Below are 25,918 nucleotides of genomic sequence, written 5' to 3' on the forward strand. Positions count from 1 at the left end.
TCGTGGGATGGGCATCTTCCTGTCCGCTCTTTCTGCCGTCCATCGTGACACCGTCGCTTCTCCCCTCAGCCACTAAACCTTGCCGCCGTGACCTCATAGACATGCCGAAGCTATATCCCCAAGCCGCACATCCTATCGTGCTCTATTCTGGCCGGAACACGAACGGCGTTCGCGCCGTCCAGAGCGCGCTCGTGTGCCGCCGCCTTGCGCCGTCGTGGCCAGCGTCCTCCACGAGGCGCGCCACCTTGCCCAAGAGACCCACATCGGCTAGAGGATCCTTCCTGCGGAAGTTATCGACCCGAGGTGCCTCCAATCGCCGCGCCACAATCTTCTTCCTCAGCTCTGGCCGGTAGCCGCCACCGAGCAGATCTCCTTCTCCAGCGACCTCCGGACTCCACCGCCACCTCACTCAGCTCCACCTGATCACTCTGAACCTTCTGGTGATTCTCATCAAGCCTTGCATGGTCCGAGTCATCCCCGCGTTGCTGCTCTTCTCTGCCCGCCACCCGCCGGCGTCGAGGTGCTCGCGGCAGTGCTCCTCCACCCCTTCCAATGCCTTCGTCAGATTCGTGATGACCTACTCATTTTTTTGCCCCTCTTTCCTGCCTCTCCTGTTCTCTGTATCACCCCGCCTCCTAGCGTCGCCCTCCGCCGCGCCGCACAAGCCCGCGGCCAGCAAGATTTCGGCAACGAGAAGCTCAAGCGCCACCTCAGAGTGAAGCGGCCTTGCGCCTTCTAGACACCCCACCCCCTGCCTGGCCTGTGTCGTGCAGGAGACCAACTCCGGCAACGGAAAAGCGTCGGCGAGGTAGTGGCCAGAAGCCGCTGGATTTTTCCTTCCGACGGTGGACCCACTTGCAAATTAATCATTTCCTCTAACTTTCAAAGGGATCATTTTCCTGTTGCTTCAGCCCCACATGTCAGTAGCTAGGTCAGCCCCACCAGTCAGGGTTTAACCCGATCCCATACGTCAGCAGCAAACGGTCAAAGCGCCTTGACCGTTAACAGGTGCGCCGTGAGGGTATTTGTGAGCATTTGTCTAAGAAACGAATGGTAGAAGCGAGCAATGTTTTAAGCCTTGGACAAAACTGAGTAGAACTAAGCAATAGAGACACGAAAATAAAAATCCCAAATTAGCAGCATGTGCAGTAGGAACCATAATAGAAAATACAGTACTCTAGTAAAGAAAAGTTAATAGAAATTGCCTATGGATGGTTATATCACATTACAACTATATTACTTGGGAAGGATTATCTCGTAGTCTATGACAATCTGGTCGATGTGCTCATCTCACCTACCTGAAAAAACAAAGGTTGCTCATCTCACCGAATCTTTTGTCCAATATCCAGCCCCGAAGCGTAGATATTAACGATATGAATAGCTAGCAACTAAGATCTCTTCTAGAATTCAGTACACCGATCTACTACTTCAATCCCAATGTTGAGGTTGAAATAACTGGCAACATTTTATTTATGAGTCCAAATACGACGCAAGGCTAAAAAAAAGCTACTTTTTTTTCCGAGAAAAACGTAAAGCTTGCGTCTCGATGCATCGATAGAAAGAAAGTATTTACAAGCCAAAGAACAGGCCAATACAACCAATCACTCAAAATAAGAACACGACCAACAGCCGCTAAACTATCATTACAACCAACGCCACCAAACAACCGCAGGTCTAAATGCCAAAAACACAAAAGTGCATGATAGCGAAGGCGCCGCGGCCCACCGGCCTCATAGAACTCGAAGACAAGCCCATGAAGCATCTCGTCAACTGCAGAAGCCTCGGTCCGCCGATCGTCGTGCTCGTCCCGAACATTGCGCCGCCATATCTCACCGCTCTCCTATTGGTCATAACAAACGTCCAGCTTCGTCGGTCGATACCTGTCGAGTGCACCCATGCGACCAAGATGTCGCAGCACGGGATCCTCCGCTAACCACTAACCGTGCCATCCAAGGTAGTGCACTTGCTCGATGCCAGTGTGTCCAAGGCCTGCTTGCTGGAGCCAAGGCATATTCTACGGGAACATACTGCAGCCAAGTGTTATCCTCCAAGAACAACGCCTCCAACAAGGGAGCGACGTCAACAACGCCGCTGTCATCCGATTTGGCTAGCCAAATCTGTGTTTTCATCCGAAGGATTGGACCACAGGGGATGGAGGTTGGTCGAGGCTCCTCGACGCCACCACCAAGGAGGGAACGACGCCTGAGATCGTCGCCGTCGTCGGCACCAAAGAAGGTCAGGCTAGGCTTTCGGCCGGAGCACCACGACAAAACAAAAGTACCCGCGGCAACCCGCACAACAGCAAAGTCTAAGCAACGCCAACAACCGCACAAGTGCAAGAACCTGGATGGCCCACCGTCCGACCATCAAAGGCCACCACACGCCGCGCAACATGGCGCATGCACCGGCCACAATCCCAACTCCGGAAGGAGTTTGCACATGGCCCAAATGGCCTGTGCACAAACCAACCTAGACCCACAGCAGGAACGCCCAGATTTGCAGTTACTAGTGCACACGACAACACCCTCAGCTAGAGCTCGGCGAAGTGCCAGCTTCAAGGCATGGGGTGCCATCGGATGGGCGCAGAGGTGCGCATCGCACAACCTGCAGCGTGACGTCGGCGACCACATCAAGCCACACACCAACACCCGCCTCCCTCCTGGCACCGGCCAACCATGTGTGGCCAGCCAAGCCGGCCAACACGCACCAAGCACGCCTCCTGAGTCATCTCCCGAGACCCCCCGTAACCTCCAACTAGGCCCTCGAAAGCACGGCCTGCCGCCCAGCAACAGCAGCGACGCACGTCGGAGCACCCTGCCGGCGCTGGGCGCACTGTCCAACCGACAGCGCAGCGGCGCTCGCAGGACCAAGAAAATGCCGAACCTGAAGTCGTGCCCGCGCCACCACTGGTCGGAGCCCGCCTGCCAGAGTCACGGCCGCGTCGCCGCAGACCGGGCCGTTGCCGCCGGAATCAGGCTGCCGCGCGAGGACCACGCGCCCGTACCTCCGCGAGCCGGACCTAGGCCGCCGCGCAGCTGGCCCCGTGCCCGTGCCGCCACCGGTCGGAGACCTCCCGCCGGAGTCGTGGCTGCACCGCCGCAGACCGGGCCGCCGCCGCCAGACAGGCCGCCGCACGAGGACCGCATGCTAGCACCTCCGCGAGCCGGACCCAGGCCGCGGCGTATCTGGCCCCCGTCGCCGGAAACACCGCCGCGCGCGCGAGAGAGAGAGAGAGAGAGAGAGAGAGAGAGAGGGGAGGGAAGAGGGGTGAGAGGAGGAGATGGGATGACCGCGGCTGGAAGGCCCTGCCACCGCCGCGGGCCGGCCGGCGGCCGACAACGGCAGCGGCAGGGAGAGGGATGGGCAGAGGAGGGGGTGGCGGTGGGGTATCACCTCGTGAGTCGCAGGAGCGGCTCGCGGGGTGGTAGGGTTCCTTCCCCCCTTTTTTCAGCCAAAAAAAAAGCTACCTAGCCATTTAGTTGTATTGTTGGAGAGTGTCATTCCAATTGTTTTTGTCGTGGTGGGTCTAGTGTTGCTGTGTTGGTTGACAATGTGCTATTTCTCTTTAAGAAAGTGGAGCCTCTCTAGTCACCTACAACTGCGGGAACAATATCTGGGTTAATGATACTAATATGAGGAGGTTATCAATTTTGTGATTGCCAACACCAACTTCTCTCAAGATAATGTGCTTGTTCATAGAGGCCTCGATGCAATTTACAAACGAGGCTGCATGATGACACATGAATTGTTGTGAAGCCGATGGGATTGAAGTTTTTGTCATCCCAGTCAAGGTTTGTCATTTAGAGTTATATGCACAAAGATCTTCGGTCAGCAAACCTTCTCCGGCCTTTATGAGAATAATTGAGTGAAGGTGCTAGACTAATTTGACTTGTATATTCCTCCGTCCAACAAAGGATGTTTCAACTTCGACTAAATTTGAATGCACATATACACTAAGTCATGTCTAAATACATCCAAATTTGACAAACTTGAGACTCTTTTGTTGGACGGAGGGAGTATTAAATATACAAGATGTGAAAGTTTTCTTTTGCATCTAGACTCGGTGGAAGTTTTTGAATGCTTGTCTCTTGAATATGCTAGTAAGTAAGTCTAATCATCATTTATTATTTTTATTATTTTCTGGTAAATTATTGTCCTAAATTTGGATGGTAGGGGGTCAGCGCCCCCCCCCCCCCCACACTCTTTTGGCTATGTTAAAATTTTACTTATGTTAGGGTTTACTCAAATGCTATTTCCTCAAGAATGAAGAGGTGATAAGTTAAACTGTTGAATTCTACATCTACTTGGCATATCACAAACAGAAGTCTAAACCTTTGGGGTTGTGTTGATGGAATGTCATTGACGGAAGCCTAGTGGTGAAAACGGTCGGTTGCCATCAGTGGCGAAACTAGGTTGTAGCTGTGTTGTCAAATGACACGATTTGGCAAAACAAAGAGCCTCTCTCTAGCCATGTGCATGATGGTTTACATGGATGTGTAGTACTTTTTCTGTCCCATATTAAGTGACGAAATATTACATGTATCTAGGCGTTTTTTGGATATAGATACATGCAAATTTGGACAAATTTCAGTCACTTAATATGCGACGGAAGGAGTATATATGCATGTTTTGACCATACAGTATTTGCATCCTAACGCCACTGGTTGCCATCTTAGATGGAAGTATTAGAAAATGGGCTTTGCCATTGACTCTATAGTTCCCTGCAAAAAAATAAAGAAAAATAAACATTGACTCTATAGTTTAGTTCCCAAATATCAGAATCTCGAGAGCACCTCAGAGACCATAGACCTTTTTACCTTGCCTACATAATGAAGCCGAGGAAAAGACATACTTAGATCTGCATATGGAACCATCGTGACCATTTCCATCTAGGCGTAGCTCCAGCATTCCATGCCGACAGCTCTCACAACTCAGGCTAAATTTGTCTAGCCAATATGAACGCACTCCATCAATTTTTTCCCAGTGAATTCCATTTTTTATCCTCCTAGTTTCAGTTTTTTGACAACTTTGGCCATAACGGGATTTTAGTTTTTTAACCCCATTTAACAAAACTTCTGCCACTAATGACCTCATTTAATTTTTTGAACCAGCATAAATGAGTACAGGGCCTATGCCGGTGTACATATATGTACACATAAGTGTATCGTAACTTCTTAAGCGCTTAGTGTCTGGACATGAACGACTCGCATGGCTCATGCATGGAAAGGCTGATTGATTTTTTCGAATCGGGCGACACCCCATTTCCATTTCATTGAAACGGAAATAACATAAGTCTTTGAGTCATACCAACATAGCTTATGACCCGAATTCATTCACTAGCACAGCTACAAGTGTGCTACCAACAATCAACGACGTGAAGGCCTTAGCTCATCATCTTGTGCTTGCACCAGGACTTGTCAATTTTCTTCAGCTTGATAACATTAGCAATTAGCAAGGCACAAAATCTCATCGAGCAGTGGCAGCACCCGTGCCCGATCTTCTTATGGAGCGGCGGATCGGCAACCGGCGCCGGCCTTTTGGGCGCCTTCTGGATCGTCACCCGAGGAGGGGCATCGCCATGACGTGACGGTTCCGCGGGTTTGACAGACGCATGCACTGATCGGCGACCGGCGATTGCCGCAATTGCTGCACGGGCACAGGCATGGTTGCTGGTTCTTGAAGAAGACAATCCCCAGTAGCAGATTGTGCCAGGGAGAGGAAGCCGGGCTTGGGACTGAGCTCGTGTCGTGTGAGATGTATGTAGTACTGTATATGGTTGGTGTGCGGCGGCAGGTTCAGAAGAAGACAGGACTCCATCACGGCCGAAGGCTGGGAGATATTGTAGACCGTGCCGAATTCAACCTCTGAACCACGAATTGCATGTGAAACGCCAACGACGTCACTTTTCTGGTCGTGTCACGGCAGATGCCATATGATTGGTTATGTTGAGACCGATGGACGAAGGAGGAACCGAAGCAGAGAGGACGTGAAAAGAAACACGCACAAGCACACAAGCACACACAGATTTATCCAGGTTCGGAGCCCTCTTGCCGAGGTAACACTTCTACTCCTGCTTTGCTATATAAGCCATGAGATAATGATAAGACCGTTAAGCCATCTCGGCAGTGGCCGAGATCAGGGTACTCGTCCTTATCCTACAATCACATAAGACAAGATAGCCATGCCGGCATACACTTGGTATGCCGGCTCAGTATTAGTTTGATTTAAGGATGCCGGCATACATGCCCGTGCCGGCTTTGCCTTCATCATCTCGGCTAATATGTGTCGTCATGACCCTACCCGGAGTCATCCCCCGACACTAGTCCCCGAAGCTGTTGCGGTCCGGCAGGGAAGAATGTCAGGCCACGACAGTTTCCCACACACAAACCATCGAAACTCATCAGGGCTAAGCCGAAAAGGATGATGAGACAACCCCGAGTTCTGCTCTTTGCGCACTCCGCCATTGCTGCTAGCTCCAAGCTCTTCCGCCGTCGCGCATCTTAGCTCCCAGCAACCGAGCTCGCCACCGCATCTTAGCGCGCGCCAGTTCAGTTCTTCGCCGCCGCTATCTTGCTCGCTCGAGCGTTGCGCCACCGTCCTCTCACCAGAAATCCTAACCCTAGGCCTCTTCGTCCCGCGCCGCTGCCGCCGTCGACCCCGCTACTCAGCACCCTGAGGAGGAGACGGGCTCGGAGCGAGCAGGCTGGGAAGGTTCTGACATCTCGCTGGAAGACATCGAGTGGCTCCGCCACTCCAGGCGGATCCCAGAAGATGTGGAGTGCCGGATTCCCGGCGACGAGATCGTGCCGGCACCCGAGTCTGGTGAGCATGTCGTTTTCCTCGCTCACTTTGAACGTGGCTTTGCTCTGCCGGCTAGTGATTTCACTAGAAAAAATTTAGACTTTTTCGGCCTTCTGCTACACTACCTTCCGGCAAACGCCATCCTCACTCTCTCGGCGTTTGTCACTTGTTGTGAGGCCTACCTCGGCCTCTGGCCTTCCGTCGACTTGTGGGCCAAATATTTTATGTTCCGGCCCCAAGTTCTTCCCGATAAAAAGAATCCCGGCGCCGCCAAGCCTATGACCCAGTGCGGCGCCGCCACCGTCATACCCCGTCGGGGTTCGGCCTTCTCTAGGATCCAGGGTCTTGAGTCCTGCAAAAAGTGGCTCGAGACCTTCTTCTACGTCAAGAACTCTTCCGACACCGACAAGATCAACTTGCCGGGATTCGTAGTCGGCCCTCCGGAGGAGAAGAAAAACTGAAAGTATGATCGGAACGACAGCCTTCCTAAGATCAATGAGGTCCATGCCGGCATCCTCGAACTCAAGGCAGAGCAGATGACGGCCGACGATTTCTTAGCCACCTTCGTGTACCGGCGGTTGTGCCTACTCCAACGCCGGACACACAAGATGTGCTTTTACGGTGGTCAGTTTGACCCAAACCGGGTGTCCACCGTCCGGCTTGATCAGGCTGCAGTCCGGCGCCGGGTCAAGGCGATCGCGAAGACGAGTATGCCGGAGCGCTGGGAATGGGGTATGCCGGCATACAGCCGGAAGCACCGTCCGCCCCCAGTGAGTTTTCGTAAATTCATGTCTTCTGTTCTCATCCGGCATATGGTTACGCCGGCTTTCCTTTGACAAAGACTTATCTCGGCGCAACTTGATTCTTTTACACAGAGGTTCACCCTTCAGCGCAACGAAGACAGGAAGTCCCCGGATAAACACTTTGGGAGCCAACGAACGACCATCGACCATGAAGATCCGGACTCAGAGGATCACATGCCGATTGCTCATGCCAGCCCCCGTCGCACCGAAGGTAATAACTCCCGACATCCTCTCATAGTCATTATAACACCTATCATTAAAATGCTGACTTTTGCATTAATCCGGGGACAGCTGACTCGGACGATCCCGTCGCTGCTGAGGCATCGGGTCCAGCACGCACTGCCGAGAAGGACCTTCCGAGAACCATGAAGCGGAAGAAAGTCGCCTCTCGTGGACCAAAGCCGAAGCCCATGACTGTTGGGTAAGACTTACGACATCTTAATTCTTGATGTCGGTTTTCTTCTGAGCTATCATGCAAATAACCAACTCTCATTCCTGCAGGGTGGCTTTGACGGCCATCCAATCTCAGACGTGTATTGCGTCTGAGATCCCGGCAGCTCCATCTCCTCGTGCTGAGCCCGCAACTCAGGCCACGGGAGAGGCCGAGACTACTGCGGATCCGACATCCCCCGTCCAGGATGTCAGCCCGAGCATCGATGCTTCGAGCATTGCACAAGCCGGGACGTCCGCAGTCGGGACTGCTCCTTCATCGGCGGCAACAGAGACAAAAACGGAGCCTCCGGTCACGGAGACTCCTCAGCAGCCGGCCACAGAGCCCAAAGGACCCCAAGGACCGCAGACTACAACGACAGAGCCATCACCGCCACCGCAGCTGCAAGCTACTCAACTGGCGGCTGCACAAGCCAGGAAAACTAGGAGCTCCGCTATCCCGGCGGGACAAGCGCCTCTAAGTTCTTCCAGCTCGCAGGGTGCCCGTGGTAACCAGGGAGTTCCCCTTAGGACGACCAACGGGCACAGCTGGGGGTCGCTGGACCAGTTCGTAATGGACTGGAACAGCTCCGACAGCTATGAGGTGACCTCCGGCAGCCTCCAGATAGCGCAGCAGAGCCCTCTGGTGGGGCCCGCACCTGTGGCGACTCCGGAGTCTGTATCAGCCTGGATGTTTCAGGCGAAGGTCGCCTTGTTTGAGTCCAGCCGAGCTGCAGAGGTACGAAAAATTCTCTTGAAGTTTTTTACTCTTCTTCTAGTTCATACTCCTAGTCCCCGAGGTTTAGGGCGAGTAAGAATTAGTCGGCCTGAAGCTTATCTTAGAAAACTTCAAACACTCTGCAACACCTAATAACTTCAAACACCATTCCCCGAGATTCAGGGCGGGTTTAGAATAGTCGGCCTGAAGCTTAAAAATTTCAAATACTTATTCCTCGAAATTCAGGCCGGGTTTTAGAATAGTCGGCTGAAGCTTAACAACTTCAAACACTTATTCCCCGAGATTCAGGCCGGTTTAGAATAGTCGGCCTAAAACTTAAAAACTTCAAACATTTATTCCCCGAGATTCAGGCCGGGTTTAGAATAGTCGGCCTGAAACTTAAAAACTTCAAACACTTATTCCCCGAGATTCAGACCGGGTTTAGAATAGTCGGCCTGAAGCTGATGACTATTGACTTCCTACTGCAATAGAACTAATTGTTGATTACTATCTTGCAGACCTGCATGAACAAGCGCACTTCCATCTTTAAGGTCCTGCTGGCGAAGCACAAGAAGCTGACAGCGGAGCACAAGGCCAGTCGGGGACAATGCTCAAATATCTGAACTCTTGAAGCGTGTCGCCAAAGTACAAGGTATAAGCTTGTCCTTATCCTGGGTCTTATCTATTTTAAACTCAAGTTTCTGTAACATACTTCTGCCAACCAGATGAGAAGACTCGGCTGGAAGAGCAGCACCGGGACGAAGTGGCCCGGCTGAAGGCGCAGCTCAAAGCTCAAGCGGAGGCGCATAAGACCGAGGTAGGTCAACTGATCTTGGCTCTCTCCGCCCAAGCTGACGAGAAAATCCGCGTAGAAGGCGAAGTGCAGAAATCCAAGGATCTCATCGCCGAGGTCGAGACCCGCGCCAGTACTGCCGAGAAGGAGAAGGCCGAGAACGCATGCCTACTCAGCGTGTGCCGGCGTGACCTCATCAAAATCGACACAATGCTGACTAGTAAGTTGCCCTTGTCAAATCTCTTCCTCTGATCACTTGTCCGAAAGTAGCAATAGGGTGCCGAGACTCATTACTATTTGTTTCCCTTTGTCAAAAAATTTCCCACAATCTGTTGAGACTGCCCAAGCTGCCGTGATCAAGGCCCGCAAAAGGAGGGATCCAGCCGAGGCAGCACCCTTTGAATATGACTTGAAGGATTACTTGGTTAGCATTGTGAGCCGGATAAAGCCTCTGAAGTCCTTCGGGGTGAATATGCTCAATGTCGGCATCCGGGCCTTCCGAGCATTGTGGCCGGGAGAAGAAGCTCCAACCGGCATCCTAGAACTGGCCAAGCGCCTTCTGGAGGTGGAGGACCGGCTGAATGAATGGCGGGAGTCAGCCGCTCATGTCGGCGCCGACGAGGCGTTGTCGTTCGTACTCTCTTGGTACGACGACATTAACCTGGATGTGCTGCAATCGATGCGAGTCGGCTCCCCCTTCCTCTCAGATCCAGAACTCATAGCGAAGCAGCAGGAGCGGGCCTACTCCTTTATCCAATATGCCGATTTGCATAAATTTGTGGAGGGCCCGATTTCAGAGGCAGATGCCGAGATGGCCGAGGAAGAAGACTAGGAGGCAGTCGACGAAGAGATCGTCGTCGTGTCGGCTTCCACTGCAACGGATGCGCCGAGTTCCGGCGCCAACAATCCTTCCGTTTCTTCTTAGGCATGTTAGAAAAAATACTTTAAGACTATCAGATCCCCGGGATGCCGGGTGCAGATGTAACCGAGTTATAACATTTTTGTTTGTGAAGCACCATACTTTCAATTTAATTAAGTCTTTTAATTACCTAGTTCCCAACCGAGTCCCCGATTTTACCTTTTCTGTTAGTGAAATTTTATGACTTCGGTTCTTTTGTCTGCCTTGTCGGCATTCGACGTATGAATCGCGAAGTCATAGAACAACCCTTTCAAAAAATTAAACTCAACAAATTCGCTTGGAAATACTCAAGACAGGAATGAAATGCCGGATTAAGTAAAACAACGCGCATCTCGGCTCGCTTTTTTGTTTGTTTCCGCAATCACTTTTCATGTGTTCAGTTATCTCGTACCCAATCTCTAGCTTGCCATGAAGCCGGGTTGCGGACGGCAGCGAAGTCATAGAGGGGATTTTTAATACCGACACACTACTCAACCGACATAAGATTACACAACTAAGCCATGCCGACATACGAAATGATAATTGCAATACAACACTTAAATAGCATGGAAGTCCCCGAGTTCCTTTTGATAACCTAGCGGGTAATTTCATTGTCTTGAAACATTGAACATAAAGGAAAAAAATGATACAAATACTCATCTCTCAAGTATAGAACGGACGAAGCAAAGCTACATTCCATGGCCTCTTGGTCTCCTCGCCTGACCTGTTCATCCTGTTTGCTTTGGGATCCTGCGCATCTATAAGATAGTAGGAATCGTTGTGTAGCGCTTTGCTCACGATGAAGGGTCCTTCCCATGGGGGTGACAGTTTATGCATGCCGGTTGTGCACTGCATAAGTCGGAGCACGAGGTCTCCTTCCCGGAATACTCGCGGGTTTACCCTCTGACTGTGATAACGCCTTATGTGTTGCTGATAGATGGCCGACCGAGATAGAGCCAAATCCGGTGCTTCTTTGAGCAGGTCGACATCATTTTCTCGGGCCTCTTTTACCTCGTCTTGCGTATACATGGTCACTCGCGGAGAGTCATGTTCAATGTCGGCTGGTAAGACAGCTTCCGCTCCGTATATGAGGAAAAATGGCGTGTAGCCGATAGAGCGATTTGGAGTTGTCCTGAGACTCCATAGCACAGCTGGGAGTTCATCTAACCAGCATCCTAGAGTGCGGTCCAATGGCTCAATCAACTGAGGTTTTATGCCGACTAGAACCATGCCGTTTGCTCTCTCAACTTGTCCGTTGGACTGAGAATGTGCCACGGAGGCAATGTCTAGCCGGATTTTCTTTTCCACGCAAAATCGCGCAAAAGGTCATTCCGCGAAGTTCGTTCCGTTATCCGTGATGACACCGTGCGGGTAATCATACCTCAAGACGATGTCTTTCAAGAATGACACTGCAGTCTTGCCGTCACACTTTCGTATCGGCTTCACTTCGATCCATTTGGTGAACTTGTCAACCATGACCAAGATATGCGTCATGCCTCCTCGCGCCCGCTTGAAAGGTCCCCCCATGTCCAAACACCAAACAGCAAATGGCCAAGTGATTGGAAAGTCTTGAGCTCGGATGCCGGCATGTGAATCTTGCTGGCATATCTCTGGCAACCGTTGCAATTTCGGACCATGACTTCTGTTTCCTGTAGCGCACTCGGCCAGTAGAAACCTTGCCGGAATGCCTTGCCCACTAATGTCCTTGAAGATGCATGGTGACCGCACTCTCCCTGATGAATATCCCGGAGTATCTCTTGCTCTTCTGCCGGCTCGACGCATCGTTGCAAGAAGTTAGTAACACTTCTCTTGTATAGCTTGCCATTGATGATAGTGTACGCCTTTGCACTTCTCTGAATTTGCCTTGCCGACACTTCCTCTTCCGGGAGACTTCCATCATTGAGATAAGACATCATCGGTTGTGCCCAAGCCGGCACGGGGCGAGTAGCAAAAGCCGGCTCGTCTGGTTCGTCTATCTCCATTGGCTCGACCGTCAGTGCTTCCGCTGAGTTAGGGCGCTCAGTTCCCGGGTTATCGGAACCGCTGCCACCATCAATGTCAATGGGGTAATGTCAGCTTCTGAGTTTGCCGGGATAAAGATCGACTCCGATTCTGGTGATGGCTTGACGCATGGTTTGCGTAAATGCTCCAATGCCACACCAGCCGGGATGGCTTGTCGCGTTGAGCCGAGCTTCGACAGCGTGTCGGCTGCCTCATTCTCCGCCTGCGGTATATGATGGAATTCGCACCCTTCGAAGTGACCACTGATCTTCTGAACATGAAAACGGTAAAGTGCCATATTGGCATCCAATGCATTCCGATTGCCGGAAGCTTGCTGGACAACCAAGTCCGAGTCGCCAAAGCATTGAATCCGACGAACTCCAATTTCTTTTGCCATCTTTAGTCCGTGCACAAGTGCCTCATACTCGGCGACATTGTTGGATGCCGCAAAGCGAATTTGCAGCACATACTTAAGTTGGTCGCGCTTAGGCGAAGTTAAGACTATGCCGGCACCAAGCCCACTTTTCATTTTGGAGCCGTCAAAATGCATCTTCCAGTAGCTAGTTCCAGGCGGTGGTGGCTCATATCCTATCTCGGCCCAGTCTACCAGGAAATCCGCGAGAGCCTGAGATTTTATGGCATCTTATCTGTCGTATTGCAGCTGTAGGGTGCTAACTCGATAGCCCTTTTGCAATCCGGCCGCTTGCGTCTTTATTGCTCATGATTTCCGAGATGGGCGCCGCACATATAACCCGGATTTGATGCGCATCAAAATAATGCTTCAGCTTCTTTGCCTCCATATACACGCCGTATTCCATCTTCTGATAATGAGGATAATTCTGCTTAGATGACGATAATACCTCGCTCAGCTAATATACAGGCCTCTACACCGATTTGCCGTCTTCATCTCTTTCCACCACTATGACTGCGCTAACGACTCGGTTTGTTGCTCCCATGTACAACAACATCGGCTCTTTTTCCATCGGCGAAGCTAATACGGCACCGTAGCAATCATCTTCTTCAGCTCTTGAAAGGCTACTTCTGCCTGTTGCGTCCACACAAATTTGTCGGTTTTCTTCATCAGCTAGTATAAGGGCATTGCCTTCTCACCTAGCCGACTAACGAAACGACTTAGCGATGCTAGGCATCCAGTGAATTTCTGCACGTCTTTGAGACATTTTGGCAGCTTTATTCTCACAATGGCCGCGATTTTCACATGGTTCGTTTCTATACCTCGGCTTGATACCAGGAACCCGAGTAGCTTCCCAGCCGGCACACCAAACGTGCATTTGGCAGGGTTTAGCTTCATTCGGAATCTCCTCAGATTTGTGAATGTTTCATGGATATCATCCAACAGCGTGGCACTTGCTTTGGTCTTTATGATGACATCGTCGACATATACCTGCACATTTTTGCCGAGTTGATCATGCAAGCATTTCTGCATGCATCTTTGATAAGTAGCTCCTGCATTTCTCAAACCAAACGGCATAGTGCGATAGCAATAAGCCCCGAACGGGGTGATAAATGATGTCTTTATTTGATCATTAGGGTTCAACGGTATCTGGTGAAAACCAGAGTACGCGTCTACAAAAGCCAGCAACTCACACCCGGCAGTGGAGTCAATCACTTGATCGATCTGAGGTAACGGAAAAGGATCTTTGGGACATGCCTTGTTCAGGCTGGTGTAGTCGATACACATGCGCCACACCTTGCCAGCAGTTGGGTCGTCTTCTTCTTCTCGACCATGACCGGGTTTGCCAGCCAGTCAGGATGCAATACTTCCATGATAAAGCCGGCAGCTATAAGCCGGGATATCTCTTCCGATATGATTTTCCTTCTGTCGTCGGTGAAGCGTCGAAGGGGCTGCTTCACCGGTCTTGCGTCTGGTCTGACATGTAATGAGTGCTCAGCCAGCTCCCTCGGCACACCCGGCAGGTCCTGATTTGACCGTGCGAAGATGTCCCGATGCTCGCGGAGGAAGCTGGTGAGCTCGCCTTCCTATTTATCACCCAGGCCGGCACTAATGATGACGGTGTGGTCTGGAAATTCACTGTCGACCTATATCTTCTTCATCTCCTTAGCTGCCTGAAAAGCCACACTCCCATGGGGACTTTTTCTTCTCGCCAGCGATGACCAGTGACTCGGCCAAAGCGGACCATGCGGCCGCGCACTCCATTGAACGCTTGTAGTTGTCAGTAATGGTTATGGTACCATTTGGCCCCGGCATCTTCATCTTCAGATAGCCTATGTGGGTAGTCGCCATGAATTTGGCCAGTGCCGGTCTACCAAGTAGCGCATGGTACGGACTGCTAAGGTCCACCACTTCGAACACCAGGTTCTCGGTCCGACAATTCTCCCTGGTGCCGAATAAGACGTCGACTCGAATCTTGCCTACCGGGGCACAAGACACTCCCGGCACGATACCGTGAAAGGTAGTACGGCTAGGCTCAATCATATTATCAGTAATGCCGAGCTTGAGCATCGTGTCCCTACATGATGTTTATGCTGCTCCCATTATCAATGAGAACCCGAGTGAACTTGACGTTAATGTCGGGCCCGATGAGTGTCGGGTCAACCACCAGAGCATATCCACCAGGATTTGGCATAACCTTGGGATGATCTGCCCGATTCCAGGTAAGCTCCTGTTCCGACCAGTACATAAACTTCGGAACTGCCGGCATCACAGCATTTACTTCCATCTCTCGCCTGCGTTGACTCTGCTTGTCTGTCGGCTCTGTGATGAAAATCATGTAGCTCTGGTGATGCTCCTTGTACTCGTTTCTTCCGGCGTATTGCGGGATACCTTGGTCTTCCACCTGATTGACAGCATTGTTTACCAGAGGGGGTCCCTGGATCTGGGCGTTAGCGCCTGTGAGCGGTGGAGGAGGAGGCAGCCGACTTGCCTCACCCTTCTCGGCCCACTGCATCCAGCTGCATTGCCGAGTTGTGTGATTCGCGGTTTGCTGGGATTAGTCGTTGAAAACGACAAGGCTGATCCAGCATCACCTCGAACATATACTTCTGATTATCTTGCCAAGGCTTCTTTTGCTCTCCCATCTTGACCCACTGCTGATTTCCAGTCTTTTGACGCTGGCTAGAGCCGGCATCAGGTTGATCCTGAATAGCAGCAACGTGGGCTGGCCCGTACCAGTAATCCGGCCTGTCATCCCTTCTCTTGTTGATGTGGTCTTGATGATCATTCCTCCGGAATGCTCTGGCAGGGATGTATGTCGGCTGCTCCCTTTGCGGTTCTGCCGGCATCAGCGATGGCTAAGTCGGATCACCGCGCATACATGTTGGCGATCTTGATCATTTCAGACAGAGTTGCTGGCATTTCTCTTTACAACTTTTGCCACAACATGCTGCCATGCTGGCATCCTTGGGCAAACCACGCTATGGCCTACGACTCCACTATCCCTTCACAGTAATTGCGGAGGTTGTTCCATCTTGTCAGGTAATCCCGGTCAGTCTCGTTGTCTCTTTGCTTGCACATGGACAACTGCTGAGGGCGATTTGGCGTCTTGTAAGTACTTGTGAAATTGCTGATGAAAGCTTCCTCAAAGTCTATCCAGCAATTTATGCTGCCTTCCGGCAAATTGTTCAGCCATATCCTTGCCGGCCCTACCAGCAACTGGGGTACATAACGTACTGCCCATCGGCGATTGTCGTCGGCCACATGCACCGAAGTGACATAGTCTTCTAGCCAATCTTCCAGCTTTGTACTGCCGTCATATGTTCTTGTACCCCTGGGTAGCTGGAAACCTTGGGCTGGTGTCTCCCTCATGATCCGGTGCGCGAAACAACGCGGTCCCGGAGGGCCTTGCTCTTCCAGAAGCTCCGACAAATAGATTCTGTCGAGCCGATGCCGGGCATCCAGCGGCGATACTTGTCTGTTCCCAACTCGGGCTCCGAGCGGGCCGAGATTATCGCGTTCTCGTCTGAGATAACCTTCACCACCCATGACCGAGTACCCGTCATCCTAATGGTCTTGCCGACGATCTTCACCTCAATACAGGGGGTTGCGCCCGACACCCTGCTAACCTGCAGCAGTATTGGGTGCCGGACCCCAAGGTTGGTGTCCATGACCAGCCGAGTGACGCTCTTGCTGATCTCGGCGATTGTTGCCGAGACGCAGGCCACTCTGGCTGTCTTCGACTCTCCTGACCATTTGCATCTCGGCCAGAACCGGGTCATAATGCTCTAGGCGCTTATCTCGGCCTGAGTTGACACTCTTGTCCCGTTTGCCACCAGGCGAGGACGCTTGCTTGTCAACCCGGCCATCAGCACCTGCTGCCGAGTAAATGACTTGAGATGCACCGGGCTTGCCGTGCAATCTCATGTATGTCTCATTCTGCTCGTTAGTTGTGCGGAGCAGCTCCTTCATGTGCAACTGCTGCAGTCGGAGTGCCTCTCTTGTGAGATTCGGCAACTCCTCGGCCGCAGCCTCGGCGGCCCTGAGATTCTTGACAGGGGTGTTGTATTTCGGCTTCAGTGCCAAGGCGAAACTTGCCGACACCGCGGGCACCCCTCTGCCATCTCTGACTATCTCGGCGTTCAAGTTCTTGCCACGGTTACGCACTTCCTCAACTCAGCTAGGGTTAGTCAATGCGGTAGAATTGAGACCATGGGCTTTGTTATACTCACGGAGCGAAATATTCAAGTTCTTGCCGAGCGCGAGCCACATCGACGGCCTCCTTCAGCAGCTTTTCGCGCTCCAACTCTAACTCCGTCTGCAGCTGGGCCGAGTTAGCGTTTGACGCCACCGGCGCGGTCAGCCGTTCGATGGAGGCCTAGAGCTGAGTCGGCTTTGGCGGCAGAGCCGACGTGCCGGCTTGAGAAGTGACGTTGTCCAGCTTCTCCAAGGGGAACTTCGCCGTTCTGCCGAATTTGCTCAAGACTGCGCCGCTCTCCGTAGTGCCCTTACCAGCATCGACGCCGTGAGCCGTCACCATGACCTCCACACGATCAGCAGGGCAGTCGACATGCCGGCCGCGAACCGTGCAGACGATGGGGGATCTTCGGCCACCACCACCTGCTCTGAGTACCTGCAGGGAATGACAGTAGCGACATAAACCTCATGCATGCCGAAGTTGATGAAGCGGCATGCGCAAGGAAGCGGCGCGTTATTGAAGCTCGGCGTTGTTGTCGATGAAGCCCAGAGAACCGAATCTCTGGACCACAGAGACCACGTGCTCTCCGGTGACGAGGAAGCTTCCCGTCCGGATGAAAACTCCAGCCAGCGCCACTGCCCGCCCCACGGTGGGTGTCAACTGTCATGGTGGTGTCACGGTAGATGCCATAGGATGGCTTATATTGGGGCCGATGGACGAAGGAGGAACCGGAGGAGAGAGGACGTGAAGAGAAACACGCACGCACAAGCAGACAAGCACACAAGCACATACAGATTTACCTAGGTTTGAAGCCCTCTTGCCAAGGTAACACTCCTACTCCTGCTTTACTGTATAAGCCGAGATACCAAGATTTACAATGGCGCTCCTTAAGTTGTATTTCTTGAGGAAGAAGAATACAGAAGAGGAAAACCCTAGATGTCTAAGTGAACCGATCTCTTCCTCCAGGAAGGGGTAGTGCTCCTATTTATGGACCGTCCATGTCACACTGACATGTGGGTCAGGGACTAACGTTATCTTCTAAGGGCCACGCCGGGCACGCGCCTTGGTTCCCTCCGGGTGGCACCGTAGGGGACAAGACAACTTTACTTTTCCTAGCGCCCTGCAACAAATACAACAGTTGCCTGCCGGCTTCCGTCACTGATTCTCTTTCGGTGCTTCTTTGCGCAGTCGTCTGGCACCGCGACGTAAGCGGCGACTGCTTTCCCGTGATAAAGAGAACGCTTGCTTTACTTTGCGCCATGAGATAAGGATAAGACCGTTAAGCCATCTCGGCAGTGGCCGAAATCAGGGTACTCGTTCTTATCCTGTAATCACATAAGACAAGATAGTCATGCCGGTATACACTTGGTATGCCGGCTCAGTATTAGTTTGGCTTAAAGATGCCGGCATACATGCCTGTGCCGGTTTTGTCTTCGTCATCTCGGCTAATATGTGTCGTCATGACCATACCCGTGGTCATCCCCGACATTTCTATACACACAAACCGGTGACGAGAATCACCACGAAACTGCCCAGAAGCATAGAGTTTTAACAGTGGATGCCATTTCTCTTTTCTTCTGAAAAAACATACAAACCCCGTTTCAATACAAATCCGCGTCACTTATTTTGGGACGGTGACTGGTAGAGCGAAGAGCCCAAGACCAAGAGGACGACAGGCCAGATCATGTTAACATAGGCCCCCGTGCCTGTGTCCATCGACCACTCCATCCGATTTGCATCACCCCCAGCCAGCCTCTCAGCCGGCAGACACAGAGTCGGCAAATGCAGGGCGACGGCAGCAAGATGCTGAGCGTGGGCAAGATGCTAGCCCTGGGCGCGCTCAGCAGACTCCGTTCATCGGCGTGGATCTACCTGGCGCCGGTGGCCGCAGCTTTCACGCCGATCGGCGACCTCAGGGGCTACCTCTGCCGGCGCCTTCAGCTCCATCGGCGCGTGCGGCGGCTGCTCCCGTTCCTCGACCCGTTCGTCACCGTGGACATCGCGGCCAGGCGGGACAACTACGCCTACTCCAGCTCCGCCGGCCAGATCAAGTCCAGCGACGCCTACACGGAGGTGCTGGCGTACCTGAGCTCCGTGTCCTCCCGCGACGCGCGGCAGCTGCGCGCCGAAGGCGCCGTCGAGGGCGACGGCTTCGTGTTCAGCCTCCGCGAGGGGCAAGAGGTGGCCGACGTCTTCAATGGCGTCACCATGTGGTGGTCTTCGGCCACGGCTGCTGCGGCTCCTGGGCTCCACTTTCATGGGTCGCCGCACGGGCCGCCCTGCTGCCGCCTCACGTTCCACGAGCGCCACCGCAGCCTCGTCGTGGACCAGTACCTGCCGCACGTCCGCCGGCGCGGCCAGGAGGTCTTGTTCGGCAACCGCCGCCGCCGGCTCTACACCAACAGGAACGGCCTCAACTACGGGTACGAACGTAACCAATCATCAGTCAGTCAGTCAATGTTCTTGATTTACTTATTCGTCTCTCTGATTTGGCGGATCTGAACGCGAACATGGGTGGATTCCTTTCCTTAGTTCGAGGACAAACGAGGTGTGGAGCTACATTGACTTCGACCACCCAACCACGTTCGACACGCTGGCCATGGACCCGGCCAAGAAGCGAGCGATCATGGACGACCTCGACGACTTCCGGAACAACGGGGACTACTACCACCGCATCGGCAAGGCGTGGAAGCGCGGGTACCTGCTGCACGGCCCGCCGGGCACCGGCAAGACCACCATGATCGCCGCCATGGCCAACTACCTCGGCTACGACATCTACGACATCGAGCTCACCACCATGCACAGCAACAACGACCTCCGCAAGCTCTTCGTCGAAACCACCGGCAGGTCCATCATCGTCATCGAGGACATCGACTGCTCCCTCGACCTCACCGGCAGCCGCGCCCGCGCCACGGCCGGCACCACATTTCAAGGATGGCAGGGTGATGGCGACCTGGACGCCTACGGCATGAGGAACACGAAGACGCGCGACGAAAGGGGGAACATCATGACGCTGTCCGGCCTGCTCAACTTCATCGACGGGCTGTGGTCGGTGCACAGCGGCGAGCGGATCATCGTGTTCACCACCAACCATCTGGACAAGCTCGACCCGGCGCTGATCCGGCGCGGCCGGATGGACATGCACATCGAGATGTCCTACTGCGAGTTCGAGGCGTTCAAGAAGCTGGCGGAGAACTACCTCGGGGTGGACGCGCACCCGCTCTTCGACGCAGTCAGGGAGCTGCTGCGGGCCGTGGAGATCACCCCCGCGGACGTCGCCGAGTGCCTGATAACGTCCAAGCGCAGCGCCCGTGACGCGGACGCTTGCCTCGGCCGTCTGCTGGACGAGCTCAAGAAGAAGGCTGGGGAGAAGGAAGAACAGAACAGAGTAGCCGTGGACGACGGAACAGATGCTGGTGAAAGCTTTTGTAGCGCCGCTGAGATGATTGTAAACAAGGTCTAACTTGAGAGCTTTGTGATGGTTATTGTAGTGTTGTTATGAGGCCGTGATGTAGCAGATCCAGAGAGTTAAGATTCCAAATTCGCAGCATTAGTTCATTCTGCACATTTACAGGGTCTGGTGGGAAACGAAACAAGGTGAAAACTCTGCAGTCCCTTCTCGAAAAAGAAAAAATCTCTGCAGTCACATGTTTGTCGAGCCAAACATAAATTTATTGCAGATGCATTCTAGTATGACTAGATCATGTTTCATGTGTTCTGTTGTCGGAGTGAGTGTTCAGACTTCAGACTTAAGATACCATCGTACAACGATATTTCGGTTTCGCAAATTTCGGCGGTTCTCGAAATTTTCCTCTTGCGGTCAAAATGTTCGGCCCGACGGGACTTTTAGCCCAGTTCAGCCCACGTGCCCACTCCCAACCAGGTCCCAGGCCTGCGGCGATGCCAACAACGAATCTGGTTTGGTTTTTTATGGCCCGTGGTACACATGCCGTTCCTGTTCGTTCTAGTAGAATGGATGCGACCTTCTTAATTAGTGCTACGTAGAATAATCAGAGAACTGTTGAACGTAGAAATGCTTAATTCCCTTTCGAAAATCCTTTACGATATTACGAAATGTTGCAAGGAAATATATATATATATATGTCGAGTCTTGTGCATGAAACGAGTCCATCGAACTGGACTTTACATTGTATTTTCGTTGCAGAAAATACTAATAAAGGACGACGCTCTCCCTTATGGGCTCCCTTGTCCGACGGGCCAGAACTAGTCGTGGTAGAGCTAGCGAGCCGGCCCACCCTCCCGCGTCCGAGACGAAGACCCAAAAGCCTTTTTTGCATTTCCACCACGGATTCGTCAGTTTCGTCGTTTGATCGCGTCCGCCCCAGAGGCCAGAGCTCTCTGTCCCCATTTTGCTTGCCACTCGTCCTAATTTGGCAGGGAGCCTAGGAGCCAAGCAATTGCCGGGCATAAAACGAAAGTCATGGACATGGACGCACGAACTTTCCTCTCCTCGACCCCCCTCCTCTTCTCCTTCCCCGTGCGCCCTCCTCCTCCTCTGCTCCCTTACCGCGCGTCGCCGGCGTCGATCCCCCTCCGCACCGCGCGCGGCAAGGGAGACAGGGAGAGCGCGTGACTCATGGACGGGAACGCCCTCGAGGAGCTGATACGGCGGCTCCTGGACGGGAAGAAGAACAAGGGGCCGGGGAAGAAGGTGCAGATCAGCGAGGCGGAGATCCGGCACCTCTGCGTCACCGCCAAGGAGATCTTCCTCTCCCAGCCCAACCTCCTCGAGCTCGAGGCCCCCATCAACGTCTGCGGTGAGTCCTCAGAACTTCTGATTTGATTCGATTTGCTTTGGTTTGGTTTTTGTTTGATGTGATGATTGGGGATGGATTCATTCAAATTCAGGCGACATCCACGGGCAATTCTCGGACCTGCTGCGGCTGTTCGACTACGGCGGGCTGCCGCCGAGCGCCAACTACCTGTTCCTGGGCGACTACGTGGACCGGGGCAAGCAGAGCATCGAGACCATCTGCCTGCTGCTGGCCTACAAGATCAAGTTCCCGGACAACTTCTTCCTGCTGAGAGGGAACCACGAGTGCGCCTCCATCAACCGAATCTACGGCTTCTACGACGAGTGCAAGCGCCGCTTCAGCGTGCGCCTCTGGAAGCTCTTCACCGACTGCTTCAACTGCCTCCCCGTCGCCGCCGTCATCGACGACAAGATCCTCTGCATGCACGGCGGCCTCTCCCCGGACCTCGACAGCCTCGACCGGATCAGGGAGATCCAGCGGCCCGTCGACGTCCCCGACCAGGGCCTCCTCTGCGACCTCCTCTGGTCCGACCCCGACCGCGAGAGCTCCGGATGGGGCGAGAACGACCGCGGCGTCTCCTTCACCTTCGGCGCCGACAAGGTCGCCGAGTTCTTGAACAAGCACGACCTCGACCTCATCTGCCGCGCTCACCAGGCAAGCCCTTTCCTTTGCAATGCCCACTTCACCCACCCACCCAATGCGAAATTCATTAATCAACTTGGCATTGACACAGTTGTTGGCAATGGCAATGGCAATGGAACAGGTTGTGGAGGACGGGTACGAGTTCTTCGCGGACCGGCAGCTGGTGACAATATTCTCCGCGCCCAACTACTGCGGGGAGTTCAACAACGCCGGCGCGCTCATGAACGTCGACGCCAGCCTGCTCTGCTCCTTCCAGATCCTCAAACCGTTGAGAGGCAGATCGCAGACGGAGGGATGAAAGGAGGGCCGCCGATCCAGGCAGAGATTTTGATTGTTAGAGGCTTTGCTTAGAATCATGGAGATCTCGTAGATTTGCCTGCACAGGCTTCTCCGATCCGCCCAGTTTTTGTTGTTTGGGGGAACTGTTGATCACTTCGTACATCCTGTTCTTCTGAATCCTTTGCTTGTAACTGATTCTATACGTGTATATAGAAGCATATAGTTTCTTAATTGCTCTGCGTGTAAATTCAGGATTCAAGCCAGATGCAAGTTGCCATCTGAAACTGCAGGTAAACCAGAATCTTTTATGTTGCCTTCTCACCCTTGGTAGAATCACTTGAAGAGCATTTGATCGACAACAAAACCCTAAACCATGTAATTCTCTCATCTTCATGAAATTGCAAGAAAAGAAAACATTCACTGAGAACAACCATTGGTTGGATGGTTAAGGTGGTGGTTGTACCCATAGCCCACCGTGGATCAAACTTCAGGTTTGACGGCATGTGTGTCTCATTTCAGGAGAATTTCTTTCAGTGGTATAGGGCATACCCCTCGATAGCGAGGTGCCAATGATGTCGCGAACATCAATAGAACCAATCATGACTACGAGAAAACAACAAACTTCTACTCCATGGAAAGCGAGCCGCCATTTTATATTCCAAAGCAAAACCCTGAAGAAAGAGATGATACACGCGCCGTGCCTGATTCAACCATTGAATGTGAGATGTAAGATGTACATTCTGGGTTAGAGTGCATATCCAACCACAGACTCAGAATCAACCGTGTCAAAATCAATGGAATGGTGTATCTGTAATCCTCATGAATATTTATCAGGTTGTCTGGCTCGGAACTTATACCTCTTCAAACAAGCACTCCGTCTGGTTGAACTTTTGCACATTAAAGTCATATGAATTTAATGACTATGGTTTCAGAAAACTTGCTAAATCCCATGTTTTAGTATGTGCAAATAGTCTAGATGTGTAGAACTGTTAATGACTGTTCAAATACTGCAACTTTGTTGGTCAATCCACTAGACAGCATGTATGTAAATCATCAGAACTTCAGTAGTTCACTTCACATGCATTTTCAGAACGAGTTTTACTTAAAGAAAGTATCTTATTTCATAGCCTGAATTTCTCAAACGTTCTGCCGGTTTTAGGTGTACTTCCTTGTTCACAGAAAATTATCATTTAGGTACCTCCTTTTGCAGAACAGCTATTTCAGTATTTCAGAACTGAACACTTCCAGGAGTCGATGAGGATAGATATTACTCCTAGCAATCAGACTGAAGATGCTCCTAACCGAAATACTGAACAATGACACACTAGATGCTTCTGATCAAGCATTTTCAATGAGAATCATTCCACACTCTTGTATTAATTTTCTTGTCAGTGACCCAGCATTTTCAATGAGAATCTTTCCTTTTTTCCTGTTAGCAGATTTTTGTCAGCTTTGAGCCAACCTGCCAGCTAGTTTGTTAGGTAAGTTGATTTTTCTGACAAAATGAAATCTATAGGATGGTAACTAAAAATTAAGTGCTGGTAGCGAAACATTAGATAATAGTATGAACGTATGATACTGGCCATCACGCATATGATGTTTACACGATCAAGTGATGCCATCTAGGCCCGCTTATCTGATCGAATAGTCCTGTCACTATGTCTGTATGTCAAGCAGACAAGGATGTTCATTCATATCAGACACTATGTCATATTAACTGTTCCAATAACTATTTTCATTACGGCATGAAAGAGCGAAAAAGGAGACTATTTCTACCTTCAAATTTTGTGACTTGATTGTTCATTGATTTAAGCACATGATTAATCAAATGAAGAAGATTATGTATGCTGATTAAAAAATTATATGTGTGTGTATGCTTACTTGCTTAGTACTATTCCATAAGTATTAAAACATGAGCCGTTGCAAAAAGAGTCAAATGGTCCATTGGTCCTTTTTTTAGAACTCAGAAATGATCCCGTTGATCTTCCCGATATGCACCAATCCATGCGCTACTTAAACCTATATGCAACTTGTTTGACAACTTAACCTCCGATGTGAGTAAAGCATGCAAATGCAAAGCTAGATTACAAATGGGGCTAATATTGTAAGCACTATCTGTGTCCCGTGTCCACAGCATGCCGTTTGTTTACTGGTTTGCTCGTGCAGTCTCGAGATTTGCGAGCTTTCGGTTTCATGGGCAGCTAATTAGCATCGTTCTGTTTCACACTGATGAAAGCAACTCGCCGTCCACGCCTTGGGCGCCCACTTGTCAAATTGTTCATTAGATGAAACAAAAATGGGTAGATCGCTCAGCATGTATTTATGCTGAAAATCTGATCAGAATCCCCCTTTTTTTATGTTGTTAAATCATTAGAATCCCTAGCCACAATCCTTTCTTGTGTCAACTTGTTAGCATGAAAAATGTAGGTTTGAAAATGCATGATTTCTTTTGAAATTCTTCAGAACTATTTGGAGTAGTACCTACCTGCCACAGTGGCCCGGTGCCAGCTACACATGTCATCGTAGACTGCATCGATCATGGATGTACTACTACCTTTGCATCCTTTAATTAAATGCATCATCGTGTACAATGAACTTTGCCGTAGCACACACATAGCTCTTGATGCGCCCGAATGAATGCTACCTCATTCATCGACCATCAATACCAGCATAAAGATGCTGCTTAAGTCAAAATCGCTGAGAGATGAAACATCTCCAAGACATCAGAGTTAGCTGGTCGATGAATGATTGAGCCGGTGAAGTGGTGTGTCTAGTATTGCCTTGATGGAAAAAAAAACAATTGAGAGGGTGTGTGCTTGACTTTGCATTGTTGTGCATCATGCACAGAGCAATAATACTGCTGGTAGTAGTATTAGTTAAGCCCGTACATTCTACCTGCCATTTGTATTCGTTCACACCATATGTGTAGAATGGCACATGGCGGCTAAAAAGATCCCCTGCCCAGTACTCAAAACTGAATAGATAGATATAATGAACTGCACCTAACCAAACTTTTTGGTAAAGCTGATCTTGGGCACCGACCAATTATCTCCGGCAAACAACAGAAAATTACTCGTTTATTTTTTTGGCAACACTTTCCGAAACACAAAGAGTTCAAAGTTGAAACCACGCTATGTATTCTGACTCAACACTTGAGGAGTGAATGAAT

The 25,918-nt window shown here is 51.4% G+C and overlaps 3 protein-coding genes across 4 annotated transcripts; all 3 read left to right on the top strand.

Moving 5' to 3' along the window:
* Positions 1-7,337: 7,337 nt before the first annotated feature.
* LOC104584227 lies at positions 7,338-10,376 on the top strand. Its single transcript, XM_010238417.1, has 7 exons — positions 7,338-7,571; positions 7,677-7,815; positions 7,896-8,025; positions 8,106-8,772; positions 9,270-9,348; positions 9,450-9,764; positions 9,892-10,376. The coding sequence occupies exons 1-7, from the start codon at positions 7,338-7,340 to the stop codon at positions 10,374-10,376; spliced, it is 2,049 nt and encodes a 682-aa protein (XP_010236719.1).
* An 8,327-nt stretch (positions 10,377-18,703) lies between these two features.
* On the top strand, positions 18,704-20,606 carry LOC100824708 (AAA-ATPase At3g28610). The gene is made up of 2 exons (XM_010238419.2): positions 18,704-19,476; positions 19,586-20,606. The coding sequence occupies exons 1-2, from the start codon at positions 18,836-18,838 to the stop codon at positions 20,514-20,516; spliced, it is 1,572 nt and encodes a 523-aa protein (XP_010236721.1). The 5' UTR covers positions 18,704-18,835; the 3' UTR covers positions 20,517-20,606.
* An 831-nt stretch (positions 20,607-21,437) lies between these two features.
* LOC100821631 (serine/threonine-protein phosphatase PP1) lies at positions 21,438-23,057 on the top strand. Of its 2 annotated transcripts, none has more exons than XM_010236893.3 (3): positions 21,438-21,831; positions 21,923-22,482; positions 22,562-23,057. In XM_010236893.3, the coding sequence occupies exons 1-3, from the start codon at positions 21,651-21,653 to the stop codon at positions 22,766-22,768; spliced, it is 948 nt and encodes a 315-aa protein (XP_010235195.1). In that variant the 5' UTR covers positions 21,438-21,650; the 3' UTR covers positions 22,769-23,057. The 2 variants fall into 2 exon arrangements, with proteins under 2 accessions (XP_010235195.1, XP_003574583.1); XM_003574535.4 differs by having other exon boundaries at positions 21,441-21,831; positions 22,592-23,057.
* The last annotated feature ends 2,861 nt before the right edge of the window (positions 23,058-25,918 follow it).

The sequence above is a fragment of the Brachypodium distachyon genome, chromosome 3, assembly GCF_000005505.3.
Source record: "Brachypodium distachyon strain Bd21 chromosome 3, Brachypodium_distachyon_v3.0, whole genome shotgun sequence".
Classification (NCBI taxonomy): Eukaryota; Viridiplantae; Streptophyta; class Magnoliopsida; order Poales; family Poaceae; genus Brachypodium; species Brachypodium distachyon.

Bases quoted from the DNA above. Each gene is read 5' to 3' on its own strand.
- LOC104584227 (XM_010238417.1), top strand. From the start codon at position 7,338: ATGACGGCCGACGATTTCTTAGCCACCTTCGTGTACCGGCGGTTGTGC. The intron at 7,816-7,895 runs GTAATAACTCCC...ATCCGGGGACAG, and splicing joins CAGCCCCCGTCGCACCGAAG to CTGACTCGGACGATCCCGTC. The intron at 9,765-9,891 runs GTAAGTTGCCCT...AGACTGCCCAAG, and splicing joins AATCGACACAATGCTGACTA to CTGCCGTGATCAAGGCCCGC.
- LOC100824708 (XM_010238419.2), top strand. From the start codon at position 18,836: ATGCAGGGCGACGGCAGCAAGATGCTGAGCGTGGGCAAGATGCTAGCC. The intron at 19,477-19,585 runs GTACGAACGTAA...TCCTTTCCTTAG, and splicing joins AGGAACGGCCTCAACTACGG to TTCGAGGACAAACGAGGTGT.
- LOC100821631 (XM_010236893.3), top strand. From the start codon at position 21,651: ATGGACGGGAACGCCCTCGAGGAGCTGATACGGCGGCTCCTGGACGGG. The intron at 21,832-21,922 runs GTGAGTCCTCAG...ATTCAAATTCAG, and splicing joins GGCCCCCATCAACGTCTGCG to GCGACATCCACGGGCAATTC. The intron at 22,483-22,561 runs GCAAGCCCTTTC...GCATTGACACAG, and splicing joins TCATCTGCCGCGCTCACCAG to TTGTTGGCAATGGCAATGGC.